Here is a 26,589-nt window from a genome sequence, read left to right as displayed (position 1 = left end):
AAAATCACTGATCTTCATACCTATACCTGGGAGTGCCTTCTTTGATTTACTTATTCACTTGATTTATTGTTTTATGTTAGAAAAGTTGTTACATTAAAGGTTTGTGGAATTACAGGTAAACGACATGACAGTAGTAATATTTAGAGCTGCAACAATTAGTTGATTAATCGATCGGCAAAAAAATGTATCTGCAACAATTTGATAACTGATTAATGTGTAAAAAGTAATTTTCATAGATAATATTCTGCTAAATATCTTTATAGAGGCATACATTTTGAATTCAAACTTTAAAACCATCTAAAAACTTTATAAAAAAAATGTAAAGGCAAACAAAATGTAACTCATTTATATGTAAAACAAAAATGTGAAAAGAGGGAAATCTAAATATACAGCATTGAAATGTACGTGATCTACAAAGGAAAACATCATGGACAAAATGACGGAATTGTAAAAATCCTAATGGAAAATCTTAAAATGGAAAAACCAACAGAGAACCATAAACATATACTGTATATACTGAACACTGTTTTCATTTGACTTATAATTATTAAAGAATTGCAGTCTTTTCTTATCCTGGTTGACACCAGACCCTTCTCAGTTGTAACTGGGCGCATTGGATAGTCCTTCAACGCTTCGGTGGCCGTCATGTTGAATGTACACAAAAAGCTGCTCGCTGTCGCTGCGCTATCGTCGTCGCGTAAAGCCCGCCTCAACGGTTGTGATTGGTGATGGGTTCTTCGCCAGACTGACTTGCAGAGCAAATCTCAATCTCTCTCTGGGGTTTACCCAGGCTAGTCTTTTCTTAGAGCCTTGCTAAAAAAATACAGTGACATCAGTGCACTTTTAGGAAACTATGAGATAATGACTACCATGCAGTGGAAGTGCAAGTTTTTGCATGAATCCTCAAAACTGTATTTTAAATATTTTTCACCAACCTGCAGTTCTGTTTGCTGTTGTTTTGTCTCTTTCAGACAGATCTCTGTCTCCTTTTTGTGGGCCTCAACTTTCTGTTGCAGCTCAGCCATCTCTTCCCTTTTCCTGTCCAATTCTTCAATCTTTCTGTTCACCTCCTCCTTCTTGTTTTCCAGCTCGTCCTTCCTCTTGTCAACTTCATCCCGTGTCCCATCCAACTCATCTCTTTTCTTGTCCCCCTCGACCTGTATTCTGTCCAGTTCATCCTTCGCCCTGTCCACCTCGACCTGTATTCTGTCCAGCTGGTCCTGCTTTTTGTGGAGTCGCTGGAGACTCTGAGTGCGTTTGGTTTTCACTACCTCCAGCGCCTGCTGCTCTACAAGTAACTCCTGAAGAACCTGTTTTAGCTCTGGACACACACACACACACACACACACACACACACACACACACACACACACACACACACACACACACACACACACACACACACACACACACCAAGTCACACATCACCATCTACATCAATAGCCAGTTAACTTTTGTAAATAAGGCAGAGATGATCAAACATGGTTTAGGTTTCTGAACAGAAGTTTTGTTTCCTTGAGTTTGGGTATACCTCTTGCTGCCATCTTAGGAAGTTGCTGCAGCCAGAAACAGTGATGGAGTTCTTGAGTCCTGGACTTGGACTCGAGTCCGACTCAAGTCGCTATTCTCTGTACTCGTGACTCTACTCGGACTCAAACTCCGGTAATAGTGACTTGACTCGGACTCTACTTTGGTGATGCGGACTTGGACTCGGACTCGAACACTGGGGACTCAAGACTTGACCCTCGACAGTTGGTGACTTGACTATAACACTGGCCAGAGAATCATATTTTTAAGGATACCTAATAATTAAAGATATAGGGTGTTGTTCAATGTACAGAGTGTGAAACACTCTAGGACAAATTTGTGATTTTGGGCTGTAAAAATACAACTGACTCGACACAAAGTGAGATGAGGAACTAACAGCCACCATGGCTTGAGGTTTTCTCATTCACTTCAATATAGTTTGACTAGTGGACATTAGAGGAACTGCAGCTCAACACACTTCAGTGAAGAAGTTTTTTTTTAATGATCCCCAAGGGGAAATTAGATTTTTACACTCTGTTGCTGCATTACACACATGCACAAACAGGACCTTATACATGCACTAAATAGAGAGATGTCAGAGTGAGGGGGCTGCCCATTAAAGGCATCCCAAGCAGTTGGGGGTTTGGTGCCTTGCTCAAGGGCACATCAGCAGTGCCCAGGGGGTGGGCACCTCTCCAGCTACCAGTCCACACCCGTACTTGGTCTGTACAGAGACACTCTGGTGAGCTATTGCTGCTGAAGGCTGCTGACTGGATAACAATCAAACAAAACATTTAATTCCATCATTTATGGATCATTGGATCCATTACAAACCCTGCTGCTTTAGCGCAGGTGTTTGTTTTACCTGTGTGTGTGTGTGTGTGTGTGTGTATTACCTGCTCTGTGTTTATTGAGTTCAGACTGCACTGTGATCAGCTTCAGCTCGTCCTCTCTCATAGCAGAAACTGTGGAGCTCTTTTTACTTAACAGCGCCTCATGCTGCTGCAACAGCTCCTACACAAACACAAACAAAACCTGTTAGCCAGTTCTTCCTATTCTGTGACAACGGCAAGAGTTTGTTTTTTTTACAGATTCCAGCATGTCACATCATAGTATCAGTTTGTTTCACTTGTGATCCTTTATTTCATATCATATCATTATGTTTTTTATTTGTTTTATCTAAAACATTTGGCTGTGTTTAAACCCCATTTCTGTGTTTGTTGTGTTGCAAAAGAAGAACTCATGGCGACGGATAGAAGTTCCTACAGTGGAAAAGGACGATAACTGTCTCTTTCATCTCCTCCTGCTCTCCTCTGGTCACCTTGACTCTGTTCTGTAGTCGTTGCTCCTCCTCTCTGACCTCCTCCACTCTGTTCACAGCTGTTTGATGCTCCTCACTTCTCTGAACCAGCCTCTGCTCCTGCTGTTCCACCTGCAGGGAGGACAACAGTGTTAACATGTTGCTCACTGACCTGCCAAAAGTAAAGAACACTGCTCCAGTCTCTTCTTCTTTATTTACTTTACATTTGTGGTTCTTCTCAGCATTTTAAAATCCTAAGACTCCACTGACTGATAACAGAAATGTATTGCCAACTAGGTTTTCACCTACAAAGAATTTTCCTTGTAATTTTGGTGAATAAAAGTCACATTAAACATAGAAAGGAAAACACAAACAAAAAACAAGTACTGCAAAAGTCAAGAATCATAAAAAGCAGAAATGTACAATAAAACCTATGCAAAATATTTCTTTAAATGAAGAGAGCTGTACAGTGTTTAAAACCAAGAAGATGGAGTGTGCAATTGTTCACAGTATGACGAATATGTGCAATGTGCAAAAACAATAACCCAACAACTAACGCAAGACTGCTGAAAACAATTTTGTTTTGGCTGTCTGACATCAAGAAACCAGATCTTCTGTCTCATTTTTATTTGCAATGTTAAGTACATTTTCTGTAGATTTGGGTGCCACAGTCATTATTAAAAGCCAACACAAGAAGAAATACAAAATACTTCATCATTTTAACAACACAAATTTCTGAGTTTACCTGAATGTTGAGTGAGTTTAGACGCTCCTGAGATTTCTGAAGATCAGACAGCACGTCAGATAATCTGCACAGCACGCACACACACGCACGCACGCGCACGCGCACGCACGCACGCACGCACGCACGCACGCACGCACGCACACACACACACACACACACACACACACACACACACACACACACACACATACAAAGGAACATTCAAGGCTAGCATCATGTAACCTTTCTGATTCATAATTGCCATTTGTCACATTTCTTTCTGACAGTCTGAGGTCTTTTACTGTGAAGCAGCTGCAGGCAGGAGATGTGCACAGATGTCTGATGTATAACTGCTAATGTGCTGCAATAAAATGTGGTCTAAATCTATGTTTTTATATATAATTTTTATCTGAAAGAATAAAATTACAGAACATTGCAGGAATGTAATGAATTGAATAAGCACAATAAAGTAACTTGTGTTTATGATGGAAGTTTATAATCACATAAACATCACAACAACACATCTTCAAGCTCAAACTTTATTTGTACCTGTCTGAAGCTGAGTGTATTTTTGTGCAGAGTCGTTGGAACTCCTGCTCTCTGCTCCTCAATGCCTCTTCCACCTCCCTCAGCGTCCGCTCCTTCTCCTGTCTCCTCCTCAGCTCCTCCACCTCATCCTCCTGCAGCGCTCTGGAGATCAGTTCATATGATGAGGATGAAGAAGATTCATGTGAGTCTGGAGGTCAGAGGTCAACCTGTGAGACACTAGGCTCGTTCGAGATGAGCCAGATCTGCGCAGAATCGATCACTGGCGATCGGCGCCCAATGCATGCCGGTTAGATTTGTGTCCGACTTGATCCCGACTTGCTCTGACGTCATGCACACGTGGGCAACGATAATCTCACGAGACCAAGGCGGCTGCAGTTCTGAGACGCAGGCAGCGCAGTTGCTTTTCTCCAACTGCAAGAGCCAGGCGGACGCAGGCGGACCCAGTGCATGCTGGGAAACAGCTGATTGGTTCAGAATCGACTCAACATGATGACGTTTTATATAAACTTTTTATTGATTTTCAATCGGAGGGATTTTAACTGTGATTTGTCTGATTTAAAAGCTTATTCTGTACAGAACACATGTTGTGTGGCTGATAGTTATGTTTAAAAGTCAGAGAGACTAAATCTGTTCAGATTACGGATCATCTACAGTGTGTTGTTAATTAAAATCAGCAACAGATCGCATGTAGAGAATTTTGACAGCTACTCTGTCATAATAAAAACAACTGGAGACTGTGTAGGAGCTGATATATGGGTCTGATAACATTTTATTAAATCGGAATCGGACCACAGTGTTTCTGTCACTTCCTGTTCAGCCTGAAGGCTGCTGGAATCAGCTGGAAAACTGTCCGACTTCAGAGCGGACTTTTGTCCCCGCCCCTGGCTGCTGCCGCCTGCTCTCGTCTACTTTACAGGCGAGGCGCAGTTCATCTCAAACGAGCCTATTACCTGACATGCTGCGTGGCCTCCAGCAGACAGATGGCACTCTCCTCAGCTGAGCGCTGTAACACGTCGGCCTCCCGCTGAGCTGAGCTGGCCTGGAGGAGACAGTGAAATAATGTGTAGATGAGCGTGTGTGTGTGTGTGAGTGAGTGTGTTTATAAGTGTGTATGTGTGAGTGTGTACCTTGTCTCTGGCGGCGTGTATGGAGCTTTGAGCCTCCAGCAGCAGTCTGTCAGCCTGCCGGAGTTCAGCTCGTCTCTTCAGCAGAGTTTTCTCCACACACTCCACCTCATCACACACCTGCATCACACTGCTACGCACACATGCACACGCACACACACACACATCCTCATTTCGTTATCCATCCCAAAATCCCTAATTTAAACCCTAAAATAAAGTCTTGACACTAACCCTTTGAGAACAGAGGACAAAATGTTTTCACTTTCTAGGTTACAGTACATATTAATCTGGGTTTTAACCCACAATTGGGCAGAACAGTTTCTTTTTAGAGGGTCAGTGTGAGAGGGGTCATGATGTCAGATTAAGTGTGTGAATGAACGATCTTTCGGTCGTTGGATTTCTGGCAGGTGAGATAGTCTGTCTGCAGTTTCGGGCTCAGGTTGAATTCTCAATTCCACCATGTGTTCCCAGATATAGCTGCTGAAAGACGGCAGTCATCATGACATAATGACTTTTGAATTTGAAGTTTTGAAATTAATTTTGCTTAGGCGCAAGGAGAATTAGGAGTTGAAAAGAAAAATTATTTCAAATTCATTGGAAGATGTAGCATCCACTAAGTAACAACTACAACTGACTTTTTTATTATGCCCTCTTACTGATTTTTAATATGTTGTTGATTTTATTCCATCTCTTCTAACTTCCAATTTTATTACTTCAATTTAGATTTTATAATGTTAGTATTGTATTACATATTGTTTACCTATATTGAGGCAGATCCTAACTCATCTGCCTTGAATGGAAAGCTCTTTGGGTCAACTCCTATTGTTTTTAAATATGCTAGATACTGTATGTAAAAATGACTTGACTTTAAAACAACAACAAATCTGTATCTCCAAAGAGAGCTAAAACAACTAAAACTGTTGTTTTCATATTGTTATAAACTGTAGTCAGCTTGTTTTAATATTACTGCAGTAGTATTACATGTTGTGCCCGTAGTCTAGACTCAAACATAAGTATAGAAGGGAGATTAAAACATGTTAATGCAAAATATAACATTTAATATAATCATACAGTTTCAGTACAGTTTCACAAGGAGAAAACACACACAAACACATACAAGTAGAGACATTTTGAATATATTAAATGAAAAGGGTGTGTAAAATGTGTGTGTGTGTGTCTGTATGTGTGTGTTACCTGTGTTGTCTTAGTGTTAGTCGTAGTTGTTTGGTTTCCAAACGTAGTTTCTTCCTCTCTTCCTCCAGTCGCTCTGCTTCTTTGTGCACACACTCACAAACACACCGGTCTCCCTGCTAACACACACACACGCACACACACACACACACACACACACACACACACACACACACACACACACACACACACACACACACACACACACACACACACACACACACACACAGTCTTATGAAGGAACAAGTTAGCGTTGAAGGCTAACTCAAATACCTTTGTGTACATCATGTTTTTTTATTTTATTATTTTAATTTTATATACCCTTTTGTTATTTATATATCTGTACTATTTCTACCTTTGTGCTGCTGCAACAACCCTCTGAGGAACAATAAATGTTTATCTTATCTTATCAATTGAACTGAGAATCTATTTTGTTATCTGCAACAAGTTTCTTTGTCTCTGTGGTTTCTGTTAGAGAAGCCTAATTGAGACGCTCACCGTCAGGGCCGTTTCTAGCTTTGGGCTATGCAAGATGCTGTTTAGGGGCCCCTATTTTGTCAAACTACGATGGGGGGATTTAAACATTTAAGATGATAGTCCACCTATAGGAAGAAACGGTTCTGCTCACCGTGTCTCTGTGTTCTGGGATGTTACAGTGCAGCGCAGCACCACCTCCTGGAGGACTGTAGACAACAGCTGCAGGTGAACCACAGAGGAGCCAGGCAGGCCCAACCAGGGGAGTCTGGCCGTCAGACAGCCCAGCAGAGACAGCTGCACCTGGGGCAGGAGGGGGAGGAGGAGTTTGTTCTCTGGAGCTTCTGTCAGCATCACTGCCTCCTCCGCTGTCCCTCCACTCGGCTGCTGCTGGAGACACTTGACATCAGTCTGAAGTGCTGAGCATCTGATCTACAGTCAGAACATGTTTGCAAATGTGTGTGTCTACCTGTGTCAGACTCGGTGTGTGTTAGGGGAATGTAGACCCAGTACCCTCCTCCTGTGGGAGGTCTGTCCTGCTGTCGCCCCCTTTCAGGAGAACTGAGGTACTGCAGCCCCAAACCAGAGTCCTGAGTCCCCAGAGAGCCCAGACTGAGAGCCTGAGAGAGAGAGAGAGAGAGAGACAGAGAGAGCAAGAGAGAGAGGGTGAGAGAAAGACAGAAAGAGAGTTTCCATTATGCTCTGAATTTTGTTTTCCAACCTTACAAGATCAATATCTGATTAAATAACTGAAGATACATGTAATTATGTATGTGAGATCAAACAGGGACTGGTTGTCGTACATTAAGAGAGTGCACTCGGGTTACTCTTTACAAACTCTTTCAAACATCTGTCAGTTTAATGCTGCCTTCTGGTAAATACAGCATTAAACACACATTTACTCTTTTTAAATAAAACTCAAAACCTAATTCCTGCTATTTGCCTCAGTGATCTAACTCATCTTCAATCATTCACTTCCGTTTCACAGTCAGAAAAAGCAGTGAGAAGTTAAGGCTCTGACACACCAACCTGACGGCCGACCGTCAGCAGAAAAGGCCCTGAGTTGGTCAAAAAAGTGCCTCGGAACACACCGAAGCGACGCCGACTTAAGCGTACGTTCTGTGTGTGAATACGCAGGCCACAAGAAGTAACTAGGTTTTGTTTTTGTTGTTGTTAAGGTCACTTTTACTCACAAAATGCTAATGGCAACAAAGGATTCCATTCATTACGCTAAGCTAAGCTAGCAGCGGCGGCGCCGGACTAAGACAATGCATGCACTGAGACAAAAATGCATTTGCCCACCTATATAAATATAGAGGAGATGGTGAATAACCCTATTTCAAAAATGATGGTGTATTCGTTTAAAAGATTTTCAGCAGATTTTGAGAGGCGTTCGTCACGTTCATCACACTCGTCATTTCCGGGTTAGCACTCCACCAATCAGATTTGTCATTGGCCCAAATGAAGGCCAACGGCTCCTCCGACTGACGACGGCATGGAACACACCGAACAGACTCGAGTCACTGACCTTGTCAGACTGTCTGACGGCCAATAATCGGGTTGGTGTGTCAGTGCCTTTAGATGAAAAAAATATCAGAGTTTGTCTGAGATAAAAAAAAATTTAAAAAAGCTGAAAAGTCTCACACTGTGTCCAGGAGGTATGAAGTACCACTGTCCTCCATCTCTGTTACTGGTTCTGGTTCTGGTCCGGTCCAGCTTCTGTCTCAGTCTATGTGTATGTCTCTGAGCTTTATCCAGCTTCGCCCTAAGCTCCTCCACCGTGTGAGTGTGTTCAGACTGCTGCGCCGGTGTGTGTTTACTCTGTCTCTCTGAGCTTCCTTCAGGTTGGTGAAAGCTGCCGTCGAGCTCCTCCACAGAGTTCTGACAACAACACACGCAGGAAGCAGACCAAGTCCGTTTTATATATAACCCAAAATAACAAAGTTGTCTCAAGGGACTTTACAATCTGTACTGCAAAACAAAACAAAAAAGCAAACTGCAAACAAACAAAAATCTCCAATGTGTGTGTGTGTACCTCCACCATGTGGTTCAGAGCTCTCAGCTGTTCGGAGGCTGACTTCAGCTGTTCCACTGTCAGCTGATCCGAGTCACACATGGACCTGCTGATCTGCCGTAGTTTTCTTTTCAGACGTCCAAGGCTTCTCTGATGACCATCGCTCTGTGAGCGCAGCTGGATCACATCACACCACACTCAGTTTCAGCATGCACTGCTGCTCACAGATACTGTGCTGTGTTACTTCAATTTATTATAACTCACAGTCACTTTATATTAGGGACTGTTCGTTATTTAGTTCAGGGGCCACCGGAGGAGTTCTGGGCCCTTAAGTCAAAAAAGGCATGAACCTCCCCCAACAATTTATCAACACCTTCTGTACTGATTTGCACGTGGTAAAGATATACTGATTCACATTGTTTTTTACAGCAATGGCAACTAAACCTCTGCTTTCTCATCTGACGCATCACACTCCTCTGTTATGGTGTGGTGGCCGGGTTTGTTTTTTTTTCCTCTACTTTTTGGTGCCAAAAAAAAAAAAAACAAAAAAATGCACACTTCCTACATTACTGCATTACTTCAAATACTAAGTTACTCCTCTAGTAAACTAGTATTCACATGAAATAAAACATTGAGACCATTCAGCAAAGGACTCTGGGTAACATTCAACACACAAACTGGTTGCTATGGACTCGTCACTAGGCTTCCTCCACTTCGCCGTTTAAACAAAGTGGAATAAAAGTAAGTCCAAATCTACACAAAACACGCAATCAATTAGTAAGCTGACATCAAATGGGGCATTTAGGAAACCTTTATTGCAACCTTGGCACGGTAATATGTCCAGACTAGCAACAGTCATTTTCGGTTTTATCGTCCTGCTGCTCCCATCATCAGCCAGGAAATATTTTTTACTAAAGCAGAATATGAAATCAGATGTATTACCTACCACCATTTAGTTGTTTTGTGTTATTTAAGACATTTATAAAATATCTGGTCATGCCAGATGTGATTATTCCACAAATTTTTTCAACAATGCAATTATCCGTTTCAGCCACCAGGGGGGGCAGTGCTCCCTCTGCCTCCCAGCAAACTCATGGGTCAGACCCATCTGGTAGCGAAGGAGGGCTGAGACTAAGAGCTACATGGAAAAATATGCACCAAACAAGCCACTTTTTCATGAATACAAAAGTTGGGTGACCCCTCCCCACCCCCCCTGGACTAAAACATTTTGGATGACCCTCCCCTCAACAAAGAATAAAAAGACATGACCCTCCCCTATTTTCCTCCGGTGGTCCATTCCATAAATACCGAACGGTCCCTTACTGTTAAACATGTTCTGTATTACACCAGAACAATTATGATTTTTAAAAAGACACAGAGGCAAAGTTCTGAATCAATTTCACACACAGTAAATCCAATAATCGTAATGTGCTAATGTGGGTGGAAAAAAGGTAAATAAGTGTGATTTAGATTTTGGTAGTAAATTTACAGCAACATTTAAAAACACTGGTGTGGTTCTTCAATTATGTTTTAAAATAAGTAGCAAATGCAGTTCCACTCATGGAGGAAAAAGTCTAACAATACATTTAACAATTTACATTTTAACATTTAAAATCTAAAGGACATATAGAATACAAGGGAGAATAAACACAATATGAACCTCCGTCCTCTGACCTGTTGTAGCAGCGCATCTCTCTCCTGCTGGACGTCCTGCAGCTGCAGAGCGCTCTGCTTCAGTTCCCCCTCCTATAATAACATATTTGAAATGAACAATTAATTTTAATATAAATAATCAAAAACTCTGAGTCTGGCTGGTCATATTGTACTGCACTGCTGATCAGCTGTGTGTCACACAGAAATAGTCACTGGTTGCCTGGTTGCCTGATTGTCAGACTGTTGTCTGATCAATTCTGTTTTTATGAAGCAGTTCTAAATCTGTGTGATCCATAGAAATTAAATGTATCCAGTTTATCTATAAATCCATTTTATGTCTATGCTGGTCTGGACTGTTGCAGACTCAGCTGATACTGACCAGTTTGTGTTGAACGTGTCTGTTTCTGCTCTGAGACCTATGCAGTCTGACTCTCAGTCTCTCCAGCTCCTCTTGTAGCCTCCAGTCTGGCTCCTGGTCCTGCTCCACACCACCTATCACCTGGGATTCCAGCTGGGCTGCCTGGTCCTGATCCTGGGCCACCTGGGATTCTAGCTGGGTTATGTGGTCATGATCCTGGGCCACCTGGGATTCCAGCTGGGTAATGTGGTCCCGATCCTGGGCCACCTGGGCTTCCAGCTGGGTTATGTGGTCCTGATCCTGGGTCACCTGAGCTTCCAGCTGGGTTATGTGGTCATGATCCTGCGCCACCTGGGCTTCCAGCTGGGTTATGTGGTCTTGATCCTGTGTCACCTGAGCTTCCAGCTGAGCTATGTGGTCTTGATCCTGGGTTACCTGGGCTTTCAGCTGAGTTACATGGGCCTGATCCTGGGCTAGCTGGGCCTGCAGTCTGGCTATCTGTTTCTGGCTGTGGTTCTGGTCTTGTTGGAGCTGTTCTGTGCTGGTTCTGATCTGCTGGATGACCCTGTAGAGCTGCTCCACACTCCTGGACAACATGTCCTCAGGACTGACAGGATTGCTGGGGACAGAGCAGTCAACAGACATGGACACACTGCCTTTATAATGTGACTCTTCTCAGTGTTAAGTCCCTTTCAGACCTTGTTATGTAAATGTTGATCTCATGTCTAGAGACACTTTTACATAAACCCAACAACATCAGTGTCCCAAAGTCGGACCTGTAACATTTGTGTAACACTCTAGTAGGCCAAAATTAAATACATACATGTATGCCAGTACTATACAAGGACACTTGTCTGGCACATACACAATAGTGTTTTCAGTAGAGTACTGTCATGCTGCTATTAATAGACCGATATTGACACTGGACACCCCAGACCTCAAATACAGTTTGTCAGTCAGTCTGGTGAAGACCGCTTGTTCTCTGTGCTGTAGACAGTATGCATTTAAAAATAAGTGTATACAAACTTCTCCTTCACGTAGTGGAAAGTTTTTGTGCTCCCAACAAACCAACCGGCCCTGTCAGACACCGCCTACCAAGAGTCTGGGTTTTTCCTCGCCACTGTCGCAACAGCAACTGCTAATGCTTGCTCTTGGGGGAATTACTGGAATTGTTGGGGCTTTGTAAATTATCTGTAAAGTGTCTTGATATAACTCTTGTTATGATTTGATACTATAAATAAAATTGAATTGAATTGAAGTGAACAAACAGCTGAATCATGGACTCTGTCTGCACCTGCTGAGCACATGGACGAGATGGCCAAGTAGTTAAGGCGATAGACTGCAAATCCATTGTGCTCTGCAAGGATGGGTTTGAATCCATTCCTTGTTGCAATCAATTTTCCATTAGCAAAATATGCTTCATTATAACAACCCTAGATTATAGATACTGTATGCTTCAGTTTGCTAAAACAATTGTTCCCAAAGTGGGGTCAGTGGTCACCAGCAAAAGTGGAATAATTTATTTTCACTATAATTCTATAAAGTAACACAATGACAGAGTGTATAACTATTTTGGTCATGGGTTTCATTGGTTGTATACACTTTCTGTAATAAAATATGTGAAAGCAAAAATCCTATCAGGTCTAATTTCGCTAAACACAACGTAAAGCTGAGGCCGATGAAAAAATAAATAAATGATTGGACACATAATGTTGACCTGATCATGGCACTAGATGAAAAGTCAGAGGATCACCAAAGTTATTAAAGGGGTGATAGAATGCAAAACCAATTTTACCCTGTCATAGTTGAATGAGGACAGTTCGGTGGGTAAATAGGACATACATAGAAGCTCAGAATCCCATTGACACCCCTTTACTATGAAAATCTCATATTTTGAAACTGCCGCTGAAAACGGGCGAATCTCAACAAAGCTGGAAGTTGACGTCAACCTCCCAAAAACCGGAACCTTTGTCACAGCCATGGGTGTATTAAGAGAACGGTCACGCCCCAAAATGTACATAGGCTACACAACTGACCTGAGATCAGGTAGTTTTCTGAATCTAGCTAGGTCACGCAGATCTCTGCTATTCCATTACAAAATTCACTTCTGAAACTTTTTTATGCGAGAAATCAACCATATAAAGCTCAAATATGGGCCGCTTTACGAAAATGGATGGCTAATTGCAAATTTTCTCCGACTGTGTGTCGGAGTTTAGTGCCGGTGTTGGTGCTGCCTGGGTTGCTACATCGCCCCCTTGCGACCGCGAGTGTCAGCGAGCTTGTTACGCGCCGCAATCTTTACCGCAGCCCGCAGGTTCCAGTAAATCTTATAATGGGTATGTGTGTTGAGTTATTTAAACAAACAATCGGGAAATAAACGCCTCTTGTCCGCGAAGTCTCATTGATAGAGCCGCGGTGAGATGGAGTCCATCAATGAGAGCTAGCTAGCCTCCTCCTAACTCTGACATTCACAAAAATACATTCAATTGAAATCCGAAATCGGACAAGTGTTAGCTAAGCTTTGTAAGACCTTGAGGAACCTGTAATATTCATGCCGTGATCGAAATTCAAACTGTAAATATACTTTAGTTATGCGGAAGTGAGCAAGCTGCGTATTTCCCCATTGTAATGAATGGGACATATAGCAAGCAGCTGCTCGTCTCTACAAAGCAGGCGTTCATAAAAATGCCTTAAAATCAAACCGGACACAACGGTTAGCTTTATAAGACATTGGGGAATGATGTTATATAAGTGGCGTGACGAATTCAAACTGTAAATATAATTTAGTTATGACGAAAGTGTAGCTAGCTAGCTGCGGATTTCCCCATTGTAATGAATGAGACATATAGCAAGCAGCTGCTCGGTCTCCACAAAGACGCATCGCGTTCATAAAAATGCGCTTAAAATCAAATCGGGCACAACGGTTAGCTTTATAAGACATTGGGGAATGGTGTTATATAAGTGTGGACGAAATTCAAACTGTAAATATAATTTAGTTATGGCGACAGTGTAGCTAGCTAGCTGTGGTATTTCCCCATTGTAATGAATGGGACATATAGCAGCAGCTGCTCGTCCTACAAAGATGCCTCGCGTTCATAAAACATGCCTTAAAATCAAATCGGACACAACGGTTAGCTTTATAAGACATTGGGGGAATGATGTTATAGTGGCGGATCGGACGAAATTCAAACTGTAAATATAATTGAGTTATGGCAGACAGTGTAGCTAGCTAGCTGCGGTATTTCCCCATTGTAATGAATGGGACATATAGCAAGCAGCTGCTCGGTTCTACAAAGCACCCCCCCGTCTGTAAAAATGCCTTAAAATCAAATCGGACACAACGGTTAGCTTTATAAGACATTGGGGAATGATGTTATATAAGTGGCGTGACGAAATTCAAACTGTAAATATATTCGAGTTATGCCGGCAGCTGGCCGCGGAGCCCCGTAGTGCAGTATCCACAAAGGGTGACTTTGCCCTGGGTATGGAGCCCAGCAGGCTGCCGCTTTCTTGTCAGACTGTGTGGAGCTCCTAAAGTCCGACACGTCTTACCAAATTTGCAATTAGCCATCAATTTTTTTTAAACGGCCCATATTTCAGCTTTATATAGTTGATTTCTCGCTTAAAAAAGTCTCAGAAGTGAATTTGGTAATGAAACATTGCAGTGTCTGGAATATGAGATTCTGTCGCTTTCTAATGTATGTGTGGGGGGGTATTCGGCCCAACCAATCAGCGTGTCTCTAATGTCTGCGTATGGCAAGTCGCTCAACCAATCAGCGCGCAGCTCATCTAAATATTCATGACCATACCATATTTGGAAGAAAAGCTCTTGTTACAAATAGGGCCAAAACACAGGGATGCATAAGGGCCAGTAAAATATCAACCAGGCCATTTTCAGCCCAACCAATGTTACATACCCCATTAGGAGACCATAAGGAACAGTGTGAAATACCCTATATAATCATTCTATTACCCCTTTAAGATTCATCGTCGGAGTGTTGACAAAATGTGTCTGAATCCATCTATTAAATGCTGATTTTACTGGTTAACTGAAAGTTTTGACCTGCTGATGGATCTAAATAAAATGTAAATAAATAAAATAAATTACATCATAACATAATTTCATTGTAATCTTTGTAGTTGCTTCAGTCTGGATCACAGTGTTGACAGCCCATCGATAGAGTGAGTTAACATGGATCTAAAATTTTGTCAATGGGACGAGGTGGCCGAGTGGTTAAGGCGATGGACTGCTAATCCATTGTGCTCTGCACGCGTGGGTTCGAATCCCATCCTCGTCGTTATTGATTTTGACACTGACTGAGCTCAAAAACTTCAGCATGTTATCCTGACAACTTGATGTTGTTGTATGTAGTAGTTGAGTACTGGTACCTGTACTTGTCCTTTGGTCCACTCTGAACCTCCTGAGGAGCCAACATGGCAGCTGTAATCTGATCTAGCTGAATTCTTGTCTGGTCTAGGTGGGTCCTGGTGTCTTCATACTGGCTTCTCGCCTGGTGTAATTGGGCTTTGGTCAGGTCCCGTTGGACCTGAAGTCTCTGGACCTACTGTAAAATCCATTCTGGCGACACATAACTATACTGACATACACACACATACAGACACACACACACACACAAGTCACTGTCTACAGCCGCACACAGACAAACATACCAACTACACACACACACACACACACACACACACACACACACACACACACACACACACAGATGCATTGCTGTAGATTTAACTACCCAACAGAACAAAGAATGTGAAACTGACTTCACGCTGTTTTGGTACGAATTTTGTTACGGGGGCGCCATATTGTGAGGATGCGCTCTGTTGAATTGTGCAGGTTACTGTATTAACCTGCCAACCTTGTTTTGTTTAGCTAAAAATAGTCAGATATGATGGAGAGGGGAAGAAAAAAGCACAGGCACAGGTAAACAGAGCGCGTCCTCACAAGATGGCACCACAATACCTCAATACAGCAGTAACACACACATCAATGAAGCAGTAAGTGTTTTTTTTCTGACCAATAGCCAGCCCTCATTAACCATTAACCAACAAGCAGGAAACCGAGTTCATACATACTCTCTTGTCTGCTAAATATAATAATAGGTTTAATCCTATACAACATTCAAAATGAACACAGAATTATAATAAACAATGTATGACCTGAACAGTTACCTGTCCCATTGTGATCTGTTGGGTTAGCTCTTCCCTCAGCTGCTGGAGCTCCGCCTCCAGGTCCACCTGTCTGTCCCTCAAAGCCTGGGCCTCTGTCTGCAACACAGACAGCTTCTCCTGCTGGACGGACATGTCCTAAAGATAGACAGACAAACAGACAAAGACATGTATTAACCAGGAAAACAAAAATATTTTCCTTGTGAGACACAAACACTGACCTGTCTGTGTGCCGTGGCGGTGTCCTCCAGCTGTCTGCAGTGTACCTGAGTGTCCTCCAGGTGTAGCTGCAGACTCTGGTTTTCAGCCTGAAGACTGTCAACCTGCTGCTGAGCACGATGAGCCTGAAATACAAATGCAGTACAGTTTCACAGTAACAACACTTCACAAGCATCCTTTAAATTCATCTTATTACTGCTTTTTACAGTTATATATCGTAATGTTTTTGTTTTATTTTTCTATTGGCAGTGTGTAACTAGGGTTGGGTACCGTTTGGATTTTTACGATTCCGATGCCGAACCGGTACTTTTAAAACGATTCCAATTCCTAAACGATTCCTAAACGATTCCTAAACCGATTCTTGAAAAACTGAAAAATGACATAAAAGAAAGGCTTTTTATGGAGTTTTTTTTTTTTATTGAAAATTATTTAAATTTAACAATATATTAACATTTTAAAGTACTTAAATATATAATAAGTAAACCTAAGTCACCTAACACACAACTACAATAATTTAACAAATAACAGTTACACTATTAACAAGTAACAACAAAATAAATGATGTTGAGTTGGTATGCCAACCAGCTTCAAACTTTAGCAGTTCTTTTGCAGAAAAGTGACCATATTTGCCTTCTCTGGCAAGATAGGACACCTCTCCTGACTTATGGCATGTCCTGCATAGGAGAAAACTTTCTCAGACAGTGTCCAAGAGGTCTGTAGGTAGGAGTTTGAAAGGGCAGACAATTTGGGGAGGCTCCCTCCCCCACCACCAGGCTACAGGCTCTTGTCCTGAACGATAGACTAGCAGAGTAAGTGTAATGTTTACTAGCGATCACGTGCAGTCAGTGAATGGTTAATATGCTTTCACGTCCGTTTTGGTGAGCCCAGAGGGAAAATATGCCATTTTAAAAGTAGCCTACATTTACTGTAGCTAGCTAACGTTAGACTACAGAGAGAGTGTGATATTTTTACGTCCGTTTCAGAGCGTGTACAAAAAGGCGTCAATCAGCAGTGATTGTAGAGTGCATGTCGGGGGATTAGCGCGGACACGCGCTTCACACCGCGAGCGGGCATGTGCGCCACTCGGCAGAAAAGGCCGCTGTCAGGAGCGACAGAGGTTCAGTCGGAACCAAAATGAGGAACCGAAATTCGCGTTCTAATCCGGTCCGAATACTACCGTTTGCGTAGGAACCGGTACCATAGTACCCAGTACCCAACCCTACGTGTAACACTGGATTAGTCTATATCGACGACGATTCATTTCCGGGAGTGTTCGGGTGCCGAATCAAATAAAAGTTTTGCACGACTAAAATAACTTTTGAACGTACCCATGTTCCACCGAAACAAGTTCCTTCCCGAAGCGATTTTGCAGAGGCAGCGTCATTGTGTCTGGCTCTTAGCGCCCCCCAAGACGATTGTGATTGGTTTAAAGAAATGCCAGTAAACCAGAACGTTTTTCTCCAATCCCGGAAAGCTATGTGGACTCACCAGACCCTCCTCCATAGCGCTGTGGAGATAGGTCTGGCAATCCAAAATGACACTCCTATTGGCAGTGAATCACACTCCCTGGTGGTCTAGTGGCTAGGATTCGGCGCTCTCACCGCCGCGGCCCGGGTTCGATTCCCGGTCAGGGAAAACCTTATGCAATAGTGCTGTCTCAGCAGCAGATAATGATTGGTCTGCTCACATTTATTGTGTCACAGTGCTCGCTGACTTTAAGCATGGACATTTATTAGACTCTACCTGCTTTCTGAGTCCTCTCAGATACTCCTGAAGTCCAGAGATGATTCCCTCCAAATCCCTCTGAAGAGCTTCATTAGCCAAAATCTGACCTGGAGGAAGAGAAGAAGAAACCATGAGAGGAAACAAGAGAGGAGAAAAGGAAACAAGGCAAGAGGTGACGAAACAAGAGAGGAGAGGGGAAGGAGGAAAGGAAACAAGGGAGAAGAAAAGAAAACAAGGAGAGAAGGAGATGAAACAAAAGAGGATAGGAGAATGAGGAGAGTAAACAATGACAGGGGAGGAAACGAGAGGAGATTAGGAAACAAGAGAGGAGAGGAAACATGAGAGGAGACAAATGGAGGAGAGGAAACAAGAAGAGAGGAGGAAACAAGAGATGAGAGGAGGAGACAAGGAGAGGAAACTAGAGATGAGAGAATAAGGAGGAGAGGAAACAAGGAGAGAGGAAGAAACAATAAAGGGAAAAGAGGAAACAAGGAGACGAGAGGAGGGGGATGGTAAGAGAAAACATGAAGAGAGGAGGAAACATGGAGAGAGAACACAAAGAGAGGAGACAAGGAGGAGTTATGTTTTATAACTTTGCCTAACTGACAGCCAATCAAAGGCCTCTGTGATATCAGGTTTTTCTTGCCGCTTACGCATTTGGAATCGTTGGGTTTCTGTAGATTGTTATATACTGTTATAGTGTGGACTAGACCTAATTTATCTGTAAAGTGGCCTGAGATAATGATAATGTTATGATCTGACACTGAATTGAAATTGAATTGGTCTACCGTCTGTGAGCTGTTGCTCCAGCTCTTTGATCTCCTGAGTCTCCATGGCAATGCGTGACAGCATGTCGTCGAGGCGACCCTCTAGCTCGCTCTGCTTCCCGTTCATCCTGTCCAAAAGCTGTCTCCAATTGGACAGCCGGGCGGTCACATGGGCCTGAGAAAGAGAGACCTCAGCCAATTACAAGAGAAGGTTCACCAGACGCTGCTCTCACATAGGTTACTTTTATTATAATATAATAATAAGTAAGACTTTTACTTGTAATGGGGAATATGCCTTGTAAAATCTGCATACTTCTACCATAGATCTTTATTTCAGAAATAGACAGAGCAAAGAGTCCTCTGACTGTCAGGGGAATTAGCTCAAATGGTAGAGCGCTCGCTTAGCATGTGAGAGGTAGCGGGATCGATGCCCGCATTCTCCAGAATACTTTTGATGCCTTCCCCTCTAATGCAAATGGTGACAAAATGGGAACTTTGGTACCTATCGTGTTTAAAGACTGGGGAAGCTCCTTAAAGGAATAGCTGAGTGCTTAGCGTGTACATGAGAGATAGTGACGGTGAATGCGCTCAGAGCAGACAGCTGTCGCTTATCACAGCAGCGAATAAATTGGCAGTTTACTTGTTTAGTGGTAGTAAATGTACAGTATAGGTTTCAGTTTGTCTCTGAATAAATGCTGCAGCTCCTCAAAACCCAGCTAAAGTTCCTGTGTCTTGCTTCTCAAAAACGCAATAAAACAAAAAGAGCCGCGGTAGCACGGGGAGAGCAGCAGTCAGTTGGAAAAACTCCGACACCAGAGAGAGGATCATAGGTGAGGATAGGAAAGGAAGCCCGTCGACAAACCAATCAATTACAAGTAAAGGGAAACGCGGCTCACCTATGTGAAGACGACAGGACGTAGTTATGTCATAGATAGTTCTTTATTGCGCTTGCAAAACTGCAGTGTGAAACCAAAACTAACCAGATCAAATGTATAAAATGTAGCAAAAACATGAACCTTGGTTCAGACCTTCAGGTGTAAAAAGGCCCTACGTGACTAATGAGGACAACAACAGCCGACAGCTGCAAAACTGGCTGGTTTTCTTTGGCAAGTCTCTTATCAGAGTCTTGTTCTTGTCCACAATGTTGAAATTATCTAAATATTCAGCCATGACATCTAAAAACCGTTAGATAACACTAAGCTACGCTTTCTGTACTCCAACACAAGAAACTCTTCCTGGCACTCCTCTTATCCAACTCACTCCTCTGTCTTACGGCAACAAGTCACCTCTTGCAAGATTTCAGAACGAGACTTCTCTGTGAGCGAGAGTCAGACACAATAACAAACAGACCGGAGTAAAAGCTAAAGAAAAAGTTTCTTTGTAGGGTCCTTTACATAAAGTTGTCAGACATATACAGTAATAATCTGAGTCTTTCAGTGGCAAATACAGCACTTTTAGTGGGCTATTGAGGGCCAGGAATGCGCCTTCAGAGTTTGGGACGCAGCTGGCCTGAGAACAGCAATGGCCAACCTGTCTCGTGGCATCAGGAAAGCCAAGTTCACCAAAAAAGACAGCAGAGACGCACGGAGCCTGTGGTGTGGTATCCAGACCCACCACGGACTACAAACCCTCGCAACAGACCTGTGACAGCAACACCTCTCTGCTGAACGACCTCAACAGCTTCTTTGCCAGGTTGGAAGCACACAACAGCATGCCCCCACAGAAAACCACCCTACTCCCCACGACCAGGATCTGTGCCTGACTACAGCCAGCATGAAGAGAATCCTCCCCAAGATCAACACCCGCAAGGCTGCAGGTCCAGACAACATCCCTGCTTGTGTGCTGAAGGACTGTGCAAAGGAGCTCAAAGATGTCTTCACGGACATCTTCAATGCTTCTCTGAGTCAGGCTGTTGTTCCGTCATGCTTCAAAGCCACCACCATCATACCTGTTCCAAAGAAGCCCTCTCCATCCACTTTCAATGACTATCAACCCAGTGCACTGACCCCCAATATCATGAAGCGCCGTAAAAGGTTAGTCATGGCTCACATAAAATCCACTCTCCCCCCCACCCTGGACCCCTATTAGTTTGCATTCCAAGGTAACAGATCCACCGAGGATAGGAATAGTGTTGTGCAGCGGTAATGACATATAATAATAATGAAGTCACACCCCGAAACCCCCACTGACCATCAACGGTGCTGCTGTGGAGAGAGTGAGCAACACCAAATTCCTGGGGGTGCACATCAGTGAGGACCTCTCCTGGACAACAAACACTGCATCACTGGCCAAGAAGTCCCAGCAGCGCCTTTGCTTCCTCCGCAAACTGAAGCGAGCGAGAGCCCCCCCACCCATCATGTGTTCCTTCTACAGGGGCACCATTGAGAGCATCCTGTCCAGCTGCATCACTGTGTGGTATGGGAGCTGCACTGCCTCCAACCGTAAGACCCTGCAGCGCACAGTGAAAGTTGCTGGGCAGATCATTGGTGTCCCACTCCCTTCACTCCTGGACATCTACCAAACCCGCCTCACCTGCAAAGCAACCAGCATTGTGGGTGACCAGCCACCCGTCACACAGCCTCTTCAGCCTCCTGCCATCTGGGAGAAGGTACCGGATCATCCAAGCCTGTTCCACCAGACTGGCAAACAGCTTCATTCCCCAGGCTGTCAGGAAGCTCAACACCCTCCCCTCTCTCCCTCCCCTCTGCACCCAAGAACTCTGGACTCTGAACTTCCCCCCCACCTTCCCCTCAGGAGGAGCACCGACCACTTTATAAAAAGAAGACGCTCAGGAACTCGTACTTTTATAATCTTTATCTTTAGTTTTCTATGCAGTTTTGTTTTGACTTACATTTGCACTACTTAGAATGTATTACTGTACTGTACATATTACTCATCTTTTGTAATTGTTTTTATTACATATCTTTCTTTATCTTATTTGTACATATTACTTATTATTATTAAGTAATTTATATTTTTTATTATTATTTTTTGTTTTATATATTACTTATCTTTTTTTTTATCTTTATTTGTATATATTTCTTTATTGACAATAAAGTTGACTTGGCTTGTAAATTGACAGTTCGTAATTGCCCAGCCCCTCAGAGGGGGGGGTCCCAGAGGAGGGGTCAGAGGCTCTTAAAGAGGCGACAACCTGTTGTTTCTGTAGTTTCTCTGAACATGGACAAAGATTCACAAAAGAACCTGAAGCCAGAGCAGCAGAGGTTTTTTAGAACCAGGAATCTATTTTCAGCCACATGAGCATGGAGGGGGGAGGAGAAAGGAAGGAGAGGGTCAGAGGGGAGTTGTTCAGTGGAGTACAAAACAAAGACAGGGGAATTAGCTCAAATGGTAGAGCGCTCGCTTAGCATGCGAGAGGTAGCGGGATCGATGCCCGCATTCTCCACAACTCTTTTAACCCTTTCCTCTCTCCATTTCTGAGATCAGTCTGCGTTCGGCTGGAGAATTCAAACAATGAGCTCAAAGATTCAGATCACAAGATTTAAAATGTTAACCACAACAACAAACAGGAAGCATCCTATACATAAATACAGGAATTAATGGATAAATAAATGCATAAATAAAATAACAGATAAATGCTGAAACAAATGAATAAATGTATAAATGATCTCCAGTATAAAACTAAATGCATCCTTTCCAGTGATTGAAAGCTACATTAACTTCACTTGAGTATTTTTCTTTTCTGCGACTCAGATTCACATTTTACATATAAAACCTATGATCATCTTATGAAATATAATGTATTTGTATAGATTAAGGCTGGTATATAGTAGTATGTAGGCTTTACGCAGAGCCTATGTGAGTGGCCTACGCCGTTGCAGGGATTTATACTTTCTTTAAGAGAATAGCAGAGCCGGTATGTGTGTGTGCGTGGGGTAAAGCGAGTGAGAGAGTGACGGGGATTAGGTCCGGAGCAAGTACCAACTTCGGCGGTGGAGATGGAAACATAGTGTCTCCCCTGTGCTTTCTGACCACGGTCGGAAAGATGTAGGAGGAAAAGTTAATCCTCTCCTTGATTTCATGTTGTTTATGGAGAAATAGAACCCGGAAATGAGTAGGAGAAAATGCGACGCTGCCTAGCCATGGCTTGACTTGTAAATTGACAGTTCGTAATTGCCCGTAGGTTTACATTGTAGCCACTTTTGTGGCCGCATTTTGCAGCCTTCTCCTTTAATACAATAAAACATTGTTGTTCCCATTAGTAAAACACGGGAAAATAGGGTCCAGGTTGAAGAATACAGAAGTTCCCATTTAAAGTTACACTAGTTATGTGGTTTATGCGAACATTTAATATGAATGGATTGACAGTACTGCTAGAGGATCAAAGAGGAGCCAAAATAGCTACAATGGCTGGGGATTTCAAACAATGTTTGAGTCTCTGCTCTCAGAAGGTGGAGAGAAGAAAGGGTCAAAACTGTTGCGAAGAACGCGGGCATTGATCTCGCTACCTCTCGCATGCTAAACTAGCACTCTACCATTTGAGCTAATGCCCCTGTCATACATGTAAAGCAAAAATAAGCCTCTGACCTACTTCTGCCTTCTGTCTCCACTCCAAAGTTCACTCCCCTCCCTCTCACCACTCTCCTTACATGTGCTTCAGTAGCCTAAAGGCCAATTTATGCTTCTGCGTTAAATTGACACAGTGGGTACATACGTACTGTAGGTACGTGGAGTTACAGACCCTACGCCAGACCCTACGCCTTAGCCTGAAAGGCACCTATCAAAAAATTTAACTACACGTTGCGGCAATGGAGACCGCTACAACTGTGATTGGTCTGCTTGGCAGTGGCTTGGTAGCGTTGCATTTTCCCCTACTCATTTCCGGGTTCTCCTTCTTCATAAAATGTGATCAAGGAGAGGGTTCACTTTTCCGACCATGATCAAAAAGCCCAGGGTAGACACAGTTTCTCGCACTATGCCCCTAGAGTCGGTACTCACTCTGAAGCATATCACTGTCACTCTCTCACTCGCTCTACCCAGTCTATGGCTCTACCACACACTCCCCACATGTACACACATGCCGGCCCTGCTATTCTCTTAAAGCCCCAGTGTGTAACGTTTGTAGCTGTTCATTATCAAAATCTGTATTGCCCTTCACAAACTTGTCCTTTTTCATAAATATTGACCACCACCATCAATTTTAATTATTCCTATTAGCTTGGAATTTTACATTTGCACTTGCATGAACTGGGGTAGATGCTCCATAATGATGCACCATCTTGAAATACGTTAGCCGGTAAGGGACATACAGGATATACTGCTCCGCCTTTTGCGTTTACGACTCACAGCTGCTGCTAAAGGGTATTGTCGCTTCCCGGCCCCGGCAAGTTGAAGAAGGACACATGGAGGACCACACGTATTCAAAATCCAAATTTCAGGAACAGGAGTCTTCTTCTTCGCCCAGAAAAAGAAACGAATATTGAAAAGAGCAAGAGACCGAAAAAAGAGTGAACATTGGAGCTGCTTCGGAGGCACACACCAAATCCCAACTAGTTAATTATCCTCCGGACCGCTGCAGTCTCCTTTTCTTTCTCTCTCCTTTCCGTCGGGTGGCGCGCGTGCCCGCTGGTGGTGTCCGCGCCACTGTCCGACATGAACTCATGGATGTATTAAGAGAACGTATGAACTCCAACAATAACGGCTGATAGACGGCCTTTTGTACACCTTCACTTTTTGAAGCGTGAAGGCTACCGTAGCTGCAATACTGCGTGGCGAAAGAGAGTTGATTGCGAAATATGATCTCAACGCTAGATGGGAGTAATTCTTACACAATGTAGCTTTAAAGAGATCAACACGCACACCAACGCACAAGTATAATCTTCAGGCCACTTACGTAGGCTACAGCGAAAGCTCTGCGTGGAGCCTTCACAGAAGCATAAATCCCACTTTACTCATCGGAGGTAGACTGTGGGTATAAGCCTGCCATTGGCTGCATAGTTTACACGGCATTCTTCTCCGCTTCCACTATCAGTGTGGTATCGTTTCCAAAATTCCTTTCAAGTAACAACAATATTGCTCTGCACTCAACTCAGATTTCACCCCACTTTACTGAAATTGCTCACCACTCTCTCCAAAAAAGAAAAAAAGCGGTGTTGTGTTTTATTTTTATTTTAGCTAAAACCTAGCCGGGCATCCAAGACTTCTCTCCATTGTCGAGCTTGCCTTAATAGCCAATTTTTGTGTGTGCCGTGCGCAATACACAGATAAATTTTGGCTGAGTCGGGATTGGGCATGCTTAGAACTCATGGTGTGAGCAGTACTAAACCTAAGGAAGATAAGGCAAAGATTAGGTGACGCTCCAAATTTTTATAAACACCCGCTCTGGGCTCCATCCAAAATCTTCTCGCTTGCCCTTCCCGCTCGTTCACGCTCTGCTCACCTGTTCTGGATCAGACACATGTAATTAGCTTAAACTTCCTTTCCCATCGTCCCCTGCTGGCCATTAGAAAGAATGCAGGTTTAAGGCACTTCCACATTGGCTTAATTTTTCAGGGCCAGAAGTAGCTGCTTGGTCATACCAAGGGGCTAAAGGCCTTTTTATAGTTGTGGCGTTTACGGATGGCGGGGTCCGCGTAGACGCAGACCCTTCGCGCCTTACGCCCGACCCGCGCCGTAGCCTGACGTGCACCTCTCGAAAAATGTAACTACACGTCGCGGCGACGCACGTAGCTCGGCCGTGGCTTGGTAGCGTTGCATTTCTCCCGACTCATTTCCTGGTTCTCCTTCTCCATAAACAACATGAAATCAAGGAGAGGGTTAACTTTTCCTGCTACAGATTTCCCACTGTGGTCAGAAAGCACAGAGGAGACACTTTGTTTGTCTCACTATGACTCCGCGCTCCGAAGGTAATCGCCGGCACTCTCTCACTTCTCTCTACCACACACTTCACACACACACACACACACACACATGCGGCTCGACGCACACACCAGCGCACAAGTATAAACATCAGGCCACTTTTTAAGGCTACGGCGAGAGCTCTGCGTGGAGCCGACGCACAACTGTAAAAAGGCCTTAAGCGTCTGTCAACAACCCTTAGGTCCTATGGCGCCATACTGATGCTAACAAGCACTCACAAAAACTCAATGGTTAGCATTCCATTGATTGCCATTCATTTTGACGTCACTTTGACAGCGAATAACTTTACATCTGAAGCATTTAAATACTCTATTTGTCCATTGTTTATGTCTAAAGAAACACGACAATGTATAAAAGGTTCCATTACCTTGTATCGTTATGGCTCCGTAGCAGACGTTTTTGTAAAAATAGGCTAACGATTGTGTCATAACCACGCAACGTACTGTCGCATAGTAGAGGAATTACCATACAGTACAGGAGAAGCTCGCAGGCAGTTTCAACTTACATTAGCTGTTAAAGTTTAATTATTAATGTTAACTAGCATTTTAGTTAACAATAATTAGCCTGTGCCCATGTTATCTCCTTACATATACCTACACTCTCCGTCACTGTAAGATTCGGAATGATTGAGATTTCTCTTGGCACAGCTACCAGAAGACTTACAACTTTCAGACAGGTTGCTCACATCACATCTACGTCGTCTCTCTCAGTTGGAGGCTGCGCAGTAACGCTGAGCCATCACCGGAAAAGTGCTTCTAATAGACTTCACTGATCTCGATCCAGAGCAACGGGATCTGTTGGTCCAGTTTATATACTGTCTATGGGACATACACCAAAGCATTGAACACATTAAAAGAATTTAAATGGCGAAAAGTAAGAGCAACAATAAGGTGGAACT

General features: G+C 43.3%; 1 protein-coding gene and 3 non-coding genes across 4 annotated transcripts in view; 3 read left to right on the top strand and 1 right to left on the bottom strand.

Annotated features, from left to right (window-relative positions):
• The window catches only part of cntrl (centriolin), a 51,425-nt gene that overhangs the window by 13,084 nt on the left and 11,752 nt on the right, over positions 1–26,589 (bottom strand). Inside the window, exons 12-30 of the mRNA XM_039803123.1 lie at positions 18,834–18,987; positions 18,064–18,152; positions 16,323–16,445; positions 16,105–16,239; positions 15,304–15,476; positions 10,936–11,533; positions 10,578–10,649; positions 8,925–9,080; positions 8,534–8,770; positions 7,359–7,509; positions 7,044–7,279; positions 6,419–6,534; positions 5,228–5,357; positions 5,051–5,139; positions 4,101–4,241; positions 3,573–3,636; positions 2,849–2,959; positions 2,424–2,541; positions 936–1,321 (exon numbers count right to left, since the gene is read on the bottom strand). Coding sequence (XP_039659057.1) covers positions 936–1,321; positions 2,424–2,541; positions 2,849–2,959; positions 3,573–3,636; positions 4,101–4,241; positions 5,051–5,139; positions 5,228–5,357; positions 6,419–6,534; positions 7,044–7,279; positions 7,359–7,509; positions 8,534–8,770; positions 8,925–9,080; positions 10,578–10,649; positions 10,936–11,533; positions 15,304–15,476; positions 16,105–16,239; positions 16,323–16,445; positions 18,064–18,152; positions 18,834–18,987 — 3,279 coding nt within the window. The remainder of the gene's footprint in view (positions 1–935; positions 1,322–2,423; positions 2,542–2,848; positions 2,960–3,572; positions 3,637–4,100; positions 4,242–5,050; positions 5,140–5,227; positions 5,358–6,418; positions 6,535–7,043; positions 7,280–7,358; positions 7,510–8,533; positions 8,771–8,924; positions 9,081–10,577; positions 10,650–10,935; positions 11,534–15,303; positions 15,477–16,104; positions 16,240–16,322; positions 16,446–18,063; positions 18,153–18,833; positions 18,988–26,589) is intronic.
• Positions 15,131–15,212, top strand: trnas-gcu. Its single transcript has one exon. It is a non-coding gene; the product is annotated as a tRNA-Ser (tRNA).
• trnae-cuc lies at positions 17,884–17,955 on the top strand. The gene has a single exon. It is a non-coding gene; the product is annotated as a tRNA-Glu (tRNA).
• trnaa-agc lies at positions 22,146–22,218 on the top strand. The gene has a single exon. It is a non-coding gene; the product is annotated as a tRNA-Ala (tRNA).

Source organism: Perca fluviatilis, chromosome 6 (genome assembly GCF_010015445.1).
Source record: "Perca fluviatilis chromosome 6, GENO_Pfluv_1.0, whole genome shotgun sequence".
Taxonomy (NCBI): domain Eukaryota; kingdom Metazoa; phylum Chordata; class Actinopteri; order Perciformes; family Percidae; genus Perca; species Perca fluviatilis.
Note: the sequence above shows the minus strand (reverse complement) of the source record. Positions and strands in the feature narration are given on the sequence as shown.